A 9,856-nucleotide genomic window follows, 5' to 3' on the forward strand; every position below is an offset into this window, starting at 1 on the left:
TTATAGGTTCAGTGTATTATGTCTTATTTTTGACTGTTTAGAATGCATTTATGAAGGTAGGCCAGTTACTGACAAAAGTATAATGTATATATCAATTGTGTGTTTTTTAAATCCTTTGATCAATTGTAGCTCTTAACAGAGTTGACACTATTAGTAGAGTACTAGATGCCTGTAATTGACCTGAAAGAACAACATTTGTTGACTGATACTAAGCTCACTATATTTTATTATTAACAAAACAAACATGATCTGTATTATGTAGTTATAAGATACACAACATATATGGTCAGTGGAAATCTTCAGAGAACAAAAAAACCCCACCACCTTCAAACAATCTAATCAATGGGAAATACTCTGCCCTGTAAAACACAGTAGCTCCATTAGTCGAGCATCACTTGGCAACATGGAAGCCAATGTTCAAAAGTGATCAGCAAAATAGGTAGTAAAGTGCACTAGTGCAGTAACCCATAGCAATCAACTACATGGGTGTTTTCATTCTCGGAATTGCGATAAGATCAAAGTTAATTTCTGGCTTTAAAACTACAGCTCTGTTGGAAATTAGCACTTTTGTAAATACGCTTTGTACTCTTCCTTGCAACTGCTTTGAACATGATTGCCTCTGTTCTCACTTCTCCCTGTAACTCTCACTTCCATTTTATTCTCTGCCTACTCACAGATTTGCTGACCATGTATTATGCAAACTGAATGAAATATTGGAAATAATTGGAGCTGTTAACTTACAATTACCAATTATATCTGAGGTAGGGGCTAAGCTTCTCTACATTTCCCATGCAGCCTAATTATGGGAGGGGTTGCCCGCAGTAAGTTTTTGGCGCTAGGACCATGTGGTGGGGGAGGTGGGGTTTGCGCGTGTTGTAATATTGGTGTGTAGGCACCATCTCAGGTCAATTTGCCTGGTCATGTGATTTCAGAAAGAGCCAACACTTTATGATGGAACTGCTTCCTCGCAGGCTGTTGTTTCTCCTACTCAATGTAACTGAATGTGTCTCAGTGGGACCTGGATTTTACTATTGAGGGTCGTTCTTATATCTACCAGGCAGCTGTTATCTTGTCTTAGGGAGCTGCTATCTGGTTACCTTCCCATTGTTATGTTGTTTGCTGCTGGGGGGGGGTGATATCACTCCAACTTGCAGTACAGCAGTAAAGATTGATTGAAGTTTATCAGAGCACAATCTGTTTGCTCTTTTGAGAAATGGATTTCAGTGCAGAATTCTGCTGGAGCAGAACTATTAACTGATGCGTTTTGAAAAAAAAAAAAAAGAACATATATACAGCTGTTCAAACTTTAACATGTACTTGGAACATTATCTGATATGCACACATCACAAATATACTGGAGGGCTGCAAAGAGCAGGTGGGCCCAGACAAAACCACTAAAAAAACAGCAGATACAAATTATAAGTGTACAGAAAAGTGAACTCTAACCAATATATGTAAACACCTGTTACTATGTCCCTTTTGTCAAATGCAGTTATGTGAAAATCTAAAGAATTAAAGGACTTCATTGTAGAGAGCTGCCTAACTGATATATTAAAGGGGGACTATCACGGAAATGAAAATTTAATACAAGCTTCAGCATACTGAAATAAGATGTTTTCTAAATATAATCTATTAATAATTCTGTGCTGTTTCTGAAATAATTAAGTTTATCTTCACTTTCCCTCTCTCAGCATCTGTTTATCTTCATTCTCTCTTCATTCAGGAGTTGGGTGTCAGATAATCATTGACCGGTAGATACAATATTTCTTCTTTTGCCTATAAGATGTATTAGAGCTCACTCTATTAAAATCACCAGACATCATGTCTCTCTACATGCAGGATTTGTGCAAAAGGCAGTGATTTTGTTTGTACTGGAATCAGTTATTTGAGTGATCTCTAATACATCTGCTAGGAAAGGGAGCCCCCACTATAAGATATATTGGATCTAACTGTCAATGATTATCTGACACCCAACTGCTGAATCAAGACAGAATGAAAAGAAACAGATGCTGAGAAAGGAATAGTGAAGATAAACTTGATTATTTCAGAAACAATTGCGAATATTTTATTGATTGTATTTAGAAAAGTTTCTTATTTCAGTGTGCTGAAGCTTATATTAAATTTTCATTTACACGATAGTTCTCCTTTAAGGTCATTTATCAGGCAAACGTTACACTCCTGTCTAGATGTCTCCCTTTCTGTTACTGCATTACAGTGACTCCTATTTAGTGCTCAGTTGTGTCACAATCCTTCAGACAAGTAGTGGTAAATTTCCACTGAAATAACGATTTAAGTTAAGAAAATCTTCATCTAGGATTTACAGGTTACAATATAAATATAGTACCAAAGTTGCTGATTTTTATTCAAACTATGCTTCTTGTGTAAAACAAATGATCTGATGTTTAAACAGCCCACCATTAAACAGAAACAATCCTACTTTCACGCCAGATGGTGATCACATTTATCAGTATATAATACACCAAAGCCATGAATATCTTGTAAATTATATCCTTATAAACGGTGAGTTCTGATGTCATCAGTTATAAACGGTGAGTTCTGATGTCATTTCTGTCACATGACTCTCTAAAACGTGTGTATTATAATAAATAAAGTACCCCCAGTTGCAAAATATTATAATATTATAAGTATTATATTAGAAGTTACCTTGTAGTTCCATGATCTGTCGGCCTCGTGTTTTTATATGGTCATGAAACTCCTCGGTAACTTATAATAAGAGGGGGTACTTTATTCACTATAAAGGGCTGTCATTGTGACTTTAGCAAGTAGTATGTACCATTGCTAACCACTCTGTAATCATTAAGACTTACCAATCGTTGAGACAACAGTTCCTACAAAGTAGAGTGCTCCAGTAAAATCCCACCGTGGCCTTAAACTGTCAACCCTAATCCCAGCCACATTTGCCTCCTCGTAGTCCCGGAGGAAGTTTCGCAGGTCACTTAAATTGAGATTGTATTTTTGACTAAAAGTGTCGAGTTTTTGCTGCCATCTGTCCTTGGCTTCCTTCTCTTTAGGTTGTTCAATGGCAGAGAAGACAGCAGCGCCACACAGCAAATAAAGAATAATCAGAATCGCCAACAAAAGGAACCGGCCGTTGTCTTCATTTATATGACCAAATCCACAGCAACAGCAACCGCGACAAGCCATTATCTGCCCCTTGGCAGCGCCGACCAGGATCCAGATTTAAACCCAAGGTCTCTCAGTTTGTTCCACAGAAATTCATTTACTGGCAATTTGTAAGTTCTGGCTAATGCTAGATGGGCTACTGTAAGATCCCATAGTCACTATTTAATGGGCTAGTGGAGGACCAGGGTCTTTTTTGACTCCCAGTCCAGACCTGCTGGCTGTCCTGCATTAAAATTTAAGGGTGTACAAACCTATAATACACTAATAGTACTATACTTTAGGGGATTCAAAAATGCTGCCAATTGTGGAATTCTCTATACATACTGGCATTTTTAAATTCAATAATTATATTGTGTTTACGCAATAAGAAAATATCTCTCTAAATCTCTACCAGAGGGGTAGATGAACTTTAGGGCAATTCTTGTCAACCTTTGCCCTCTGTTTACATATTTTTGGTTTGTAAGTTCCAAGAAGGGGGCTCATGGTTTGGACATATACAGAGAAAAATCACCCTAACTCCATACCGAGGTGAAGAAGGTGACCAAGCTGAGCGCAGACTGGATGTCAAAATAATAACTCAGTTTCAGGCATCTGCTCAGGATAAAGGTAATGTTTCTTGCCAATTAGCTGAAAAGGCATGACTTACAGTACAATGGTTGGTGGATCAGGGTCTGTCCATTGTCTGTGCTGCAGAAAAGATGAATAAATGACTAGGAGAGCGGATGGTGGAATAAATCCAGACTCTAGAAGATGTAAGCACATAGCTTGCTGGAACTAGAACATATAAAATGCCCCCAATAGCGACAACTGTGCTTCAATTGATTCTGCTGCAACTATTTGCGCCGCTCAATAAATCGACCTCAGATCATCAGCTCCTCGGCGCATGAAGTGCAAACAGAAGAGCTCATGTCGCGTTTGCTCCGATATCTCCTGTTTGCGCTGATCTATTGCACGAACGTTAACTTTAGCTCCTCCGACACCAAAGGGTCTTTTGAAGAGCCCAGTCCCTGCGCTAGTGAAAAGCAGAATAGGGTTCAACTGTAAAACATAAATGCAGCAGGCTTTTCTCACTGCCCTCAAACGCGTTCCGTGATATAATTCGTATGTTTCCAGTATTTAGAGCGAACCTCGATCCTCTCCCCGTAATGCTCATTGACTCGATAGGTCAGTACCCCGCGCTCCGCTCCAGCCTCTGCTGCTCTCATCTTCTCTCATCTTCTCTCCGGACTGGAAAGCTCGCTCGCTTTATCATCAGAACACGTGCAGAGCCCCTAGTGGTGAAAGGAAGAACTGCAGCGCTAAACACATATCCTGGATAAATGGAGGAACCTGCTTTGGTTTACTGAGCTAAACACATATGCTAAACACTAAATTATATATAAAACAATTATAGTGTGTGTATGTGTGTGTGGGTAGGATTATACAGTAGAAATATTCCTTTTAAGGAGTGGTTCACCTGTAAGTTAACATTTAGTAGGTTATAGAATGACTAGCGACTTTTCAATTGGCCTTCATTATTTTTTTTTATAGCGTTTGGATTATTTCCATTTTTATCTGACTCTTTTCAGCGTTTCAATGGGGGTCACTGACCCCATCTAAAAACAAGCTGTAAGGCTACACATGTATTGTTATTGCTAGTTTTTTAGGGATGCCCCGAATCCAGGATTCGGTTTGGGATTCGGCCTGTTTCAGCAGGATTCGGATTCAGAAATTGGTTTTAATTTTTTTTATTATTGCTGTGTTTTTTTTACTTATTTAGCAGCTCTCCAGTTTGCAGTTTCAGTAGTTGAGTTGCTAGGGTCCAGGTTACCCTAGCAACCATACATTGATTTGAATAAGAGACTGGAATATGACTAGGAGAGGACCTGAATAGAAAGATGAGTAATAAAAAGTAGTAGGGATGCACGGAATTCACTATTTGTGATCTGGACCGAACCCTTCACAAAAGATTCAGCCTAATACCAAACCGAATCCTAATTTGAATATGCAATAAGGGAAATCCCGTGACTTTTTGTCACAAAACAAGGAAGTAAAAATGTTTTCCCCTTCCCACCCCTAATTTGCATATGCAAATTAGGATTCCGATTCGGTTCGGTATTAGACAGAATCTTTCGTGAAGGATTCGGGGGTTCGGCCAGATCCCAAATAGTGGATTCGGTGCATCCCTACTTTTTTTTACTCATCTTTCTATTCAGGTCCTCTCCTAGTCATATTCCAGCCTCTTATTCAAATCAATGCATGGTTGCTAGGGTAACCTGGACCCTAGCGACCCAACTGCTGAAACTGCAAACCGGAGAGCTGCTGAATAAAAATCTATAATAGCTGCTGAATAAAACAAATAATAAAAAAATGAAAACCAATTACAAATTGTCTCAGAATATCACTCTCTACATAACAACCCCATTAAGAATATCCCTATTGGACATGAGAGAGGCTAAAAGAAACTGAAGGAACATGGAACATGAAAGGCTTAAAGTCTGGTCACCAGTCTCCCTAGCCATTATATTTAGTAAGCCCTTTAACAATCCATTAGTAAGCCTTCACAGAGAGGAACTAGCAACTACCGTATACAGCAACTTTTGTTATGTTTTCACAAGCCAACAAAGGCTGAAAATAATGTTAGCTGGGTGAGCACAAAAAGTGTCTTTGCGATTTGGACTAATCCTATTTTAGATGGTGCAGCTCCAGCAGAAAGATATTTCATGTGACGACTCAAAAGTACAGCTCTGCGAAATGTGTTGGCGCTCTATAAATACATGTTAATAATAATAAAAATAGTAATTCTGCCAAAGCACCCAATCGCCACCCCACCTAGTGAAACAAATTGGACGGGGCAGTTAGCACCTGTGGCAAATCATGGCTACAATGAAGTAATACTGGTTGTGATGTTGGACTGCAGCCCTACAGTGCTCTACATCCCATTATCAGTGTAGCTCTCCTAGGTGCTGAAACCTTAGTGTTTGCCCATAACTACTATAGCTGTCCCAGGTCCTGACACCCAGTATAAAATAATGCTTATAAACTTGGCTGTATGCAATTGCTGATATGTTCAGCCTGCAATCCCGGCTGTTCTTTTTATTATAAGTACCAGTATCCATGAACAAAGACTGTATTAGGTAAATGTTGGTGGAAATTAAACAGATGGAGTTCCACAGGTACTAAGCCAGGTAAACTGGCATCTAATTAAACTGATCTTGTTGAGTTTTTTGAGACTGTAATCGCATAGGAGTCATCATTTCATCATCATCATCATCATCATCATCATTTTTATCATTTTATTTATATAGCGCTGTCAAGATACGCAGTGCTTTACTGCAGTTATAGCAAACAGGCAATAAATGGCGGATAACAAACAAGGATTACAGAGTACAAAAGGGTTAGAAGGACCTAGAGATAAGAGTTTACAAACTAAAGGTTAGGGTACAATTGAGACATTAGGATTATATAAACACTTTCAAGTCAAGTTCTAATGTGAGTAGGTTGATGTTGGTGCTATAGCAATTAAAAAATAACCTACACACATATGGAGCTTAGAGCTGTTGAACACACTGCGACTGTAATACCCAGTTAACAAATCCAGGGAGCTCAGCTAAATCAAGTTATAAAAAACAAAAACAATGAACAAAATGTTTATATATATATATATATATATATATATATATATATATATATATATATATATATATATATATATTGATTAGCCCTATATGATTGGCTATGGGGAAGTTTACTAGTATGCACATGGGTGGTTTAATACATTAGTTTGACGCAGATTTTATAATGAACCTAGTGATATATTTTGAGGTTTCAATTAATTTGTATTTATTGGGGGTAAATTAAGTATTTATTCACATATGAATGTACTGATTATTGGTAATACTATTTTGGATATTTTTTACACAAATGGGTATTATTGAGGAACAGTTAGATGAGAAATACAGCTTTTATGTTTAGATCATATGAACTATAGAAGTGTGGGTTCATGGGAGGTGGTTCACCAATCGCATGAGTAGAGCATTTACATCCACATAAGATAGCGCAAGTACGGCAGGATTATATAGCAATACAATAGGTGACAGAGCTTGCGCTATTAATCAACAACACACAATAGCATTATAAATACAAAGAGAGTGCTAAGAGATACATTTAGCTATCAAAGTAACCAAGAGCCGTTAATAGGGTTCGAGATAACAGGTGTATGTAGGTTAAGTTTAATATGATGTAGGGCGGTATGATGCCATATCCATAGTACATGGGAAGATGATTATTTTTAGAAACTGATCTAATGACCAATAGGTATATACTTTGTGCCATTCTCAATTTCCAATACATTTGTAACATAGTTTGGTCTGTTTAAGATTAGGCAGGAGGAAAGTACAGGATGGTTACAATTAGAGCAGCGTTACTTTGTATTTAATTTTTATATAATTTTTTCATCCTTAATTTTTTTCTTTTTGATCTTTTTATAATTGTTTATTTGTTTGTTTGTATAAATACTGAATAGTAGTACAAATGTTTAGTAAACTTACTGTCTGTTTAAGGTTAATGGAAGCTATTAAATACATAGTTGGAGCGATATTTGAAACACCGGGCGCTTGCATCTGATGAAGTCTACACATCATCCCTACTTAAGCCGTTTTCCCGCCAGTATGTAGATGTCATGGCCGGCACCCAATGCCAGAACAAATGCCAAGGACCCTGGTCTCTGCTCGGCTTCACCAGTAGTGTGACCACCTTTGGGCTTCGGGAGGAGCCCTCAGCTTAATTGGGTGCCACCTGGACTTAACGAGGGGTACAAGGTGAGGTGTTCTGGCTGGCAAAGGTGCACGACCGGATAGCAAGAGTCTTTGGGCAGAAGGTCAAGGACAAGGCGTCTGGTGGAAACGGAACAGACCGGATCAGGACAGGCAGATGACAGAATCGTCAGGCAGGCAAGGGGTCAAAACCAGATAATCAGACAGACTGGATAAGGCAGAAGGATGGTCAGACAGGCTGGGTCGAGGCAGGCGGATATCAGAATGCATAATAGTCAGGAACAGGCAGGGTCAAACACGGATAATCAGTCAGGATAGCAAATTCAGGAACAGGTAGCACAAAGTTCAGGAAACCACAGAATATGATCCTATAATGGGCACTGGCTACAGGTCTGAATGGGCCTTACATAGGGATCCAATTCACGTCAAAACGTGTGCAATTTCGCGCAAATGCGAAATGCCTTTAAGAGACGCGCAGGCGCGCCTCGTGCGCCCTAGGAAACCAAGATGGTGCCGGCAAAGGAAGGATAGGAGTGGCGCAGCGGGCTTCCATGCCAAGGACCCCACTGCCCACTAGACCACCAGGGTAGGTTCCTTACAGTAGATATAAGGCATATCCATTGTTTATTTGATACTTTGAGAAAGGCCTTAGTGGGGCCAAAATGTCAGTCTGTAGCTTTTATTAATAAAAAAAGTTCTACTTTTAAGACCTGAGAGTGTGGAGTCAAAGTATATATATATATATATATATATATATATATATATATAGGCTTTTATTGGAGTATTACAATCTACCCCACATCAACGCGTTTCGGTTCTCTCTGAACCGTCGTCAGGATGCACACAGAAGTCATCACGTGATCCATAAATACAAACATCAACCAATCAGTGAACAGTGTTAATTAAATATTCATGATAGTGTTCTGCATTAAAGTGTTAGCATCAATTACAATATTCATTATCAAAAATTATTATTATAATATTAATAATGAAATAATTAGCGGAACCAGCGATACAGAGGAATCGGGTGACTTCTTCATCCGGCTCTGTAGTTTCCGAGGACTGAGGGGTCGGCAGTTAGTGCGGCTAAAGGGAAAGCAAAGAGGGGTTCGGCTTCAGAATATCTTCTCCTCTGCAGGCTATGTCTCCTGCACTCAGCGCCGTGCCCAGATAGAGAGGCCAGACAGCAGCAGCATGTCCAGCGGCAGCCCCCACAGCCTCCTTCACATGCTGTCAGTAGCCAGGGAGGAGAAATCAAACACTGCAGCATGGATGGTCACCGTGTCGCCTGTTTTGAAGAGGACAGGAAGTAAAGTTTCGGTAAGTTATTTCTTAATAAAGGCTTTGCTATTTTAAAGTTTAATTTGTCTTGGTGTTTATTTTCTGTCGTATACTAACGAATTTTTTTTAAAATTTTTTTGATGTTACTGGTCCTTTAAGACAGAGACATTTTGTGCATACTGCTACTGAAAAATGCCTTACCCTTTAAACAAAACAGGGATTGTTTGTCCATATATTGCAATATATTTAAGCTGGACAACTACGTCAAAGTCATCCCATATCTGGCCAGTCCTACGCTTAATTTTCATCTGATTCATTTAGAATTCTATTGCTTCATTATACATTTTACAAAGGGACTAAGTATGTATCTATCACTGCCTTCCGTTCTGGATATAAAGGGGCAGATTTATCAAAATGTGAGAATAGAACCTGTGGTGAACGCCACAGCGTTAACAGGGATCTATGGTCAAAAACTATTATCCTCCTTAGCCTTTGGGGAATGAATATAAGCATATTTGCAATTATTTTTTTATTAGTCATTTTTATGCTGTAATCGTCGTTACATTGCTCCTCTCTCTTCCCCTACACATTCGCTCAGTTCAGTATTGCTGAAAATCTTCTTCGCCAGTGGCCGTCCCTTCTGCTTGTCCCGCCCAACAATACAAAACAAGTAGGCA

The 9,856-nt window shown here is 38.9% G+C and overlaps 1 protein-coding gene across 1 annotated transcript in view; it reads right to left on the reverse strand.

The window, feature by feature from the left end:
• The window catches only part of kcnk13.S (potassium channel, two pore domain subfamily K, member 13 S homeolog), a 39,849-nt gene extending 35,469 nt beyond the window's left edge, over positions 1-4,380 (reverse strand). The window contains exon 1 of the mRNA XM_018232432.2: positions 2,829-4,380. Within this exon, the coding sequence (XP_018087921.1) occupies positions 2,829-3,165 (337 nt within the window). The 5' untranslated portion in view covers positions 3,166-4,380. The remainder of the gene's footprint in view (positions 1-2,828) is intronic.
• Positions 4,381-9,856: the final 5,476 nt, after the last annotated feature.

This window comes from Xenopus laevis, chromosome 8S (assembly GCF_017654675.1).
Source record: "Xenopus laevis strain J_2021 chromosome 8S, Xenopus_laevis_v10.1, whole genome shotgun sequence".
Classification (NCBI taxonomy): Eukaryota; Metazoa; Chordata; class Amphibia; order Anura; family Pipidae; genus Xenopus; species Xenopus laevis.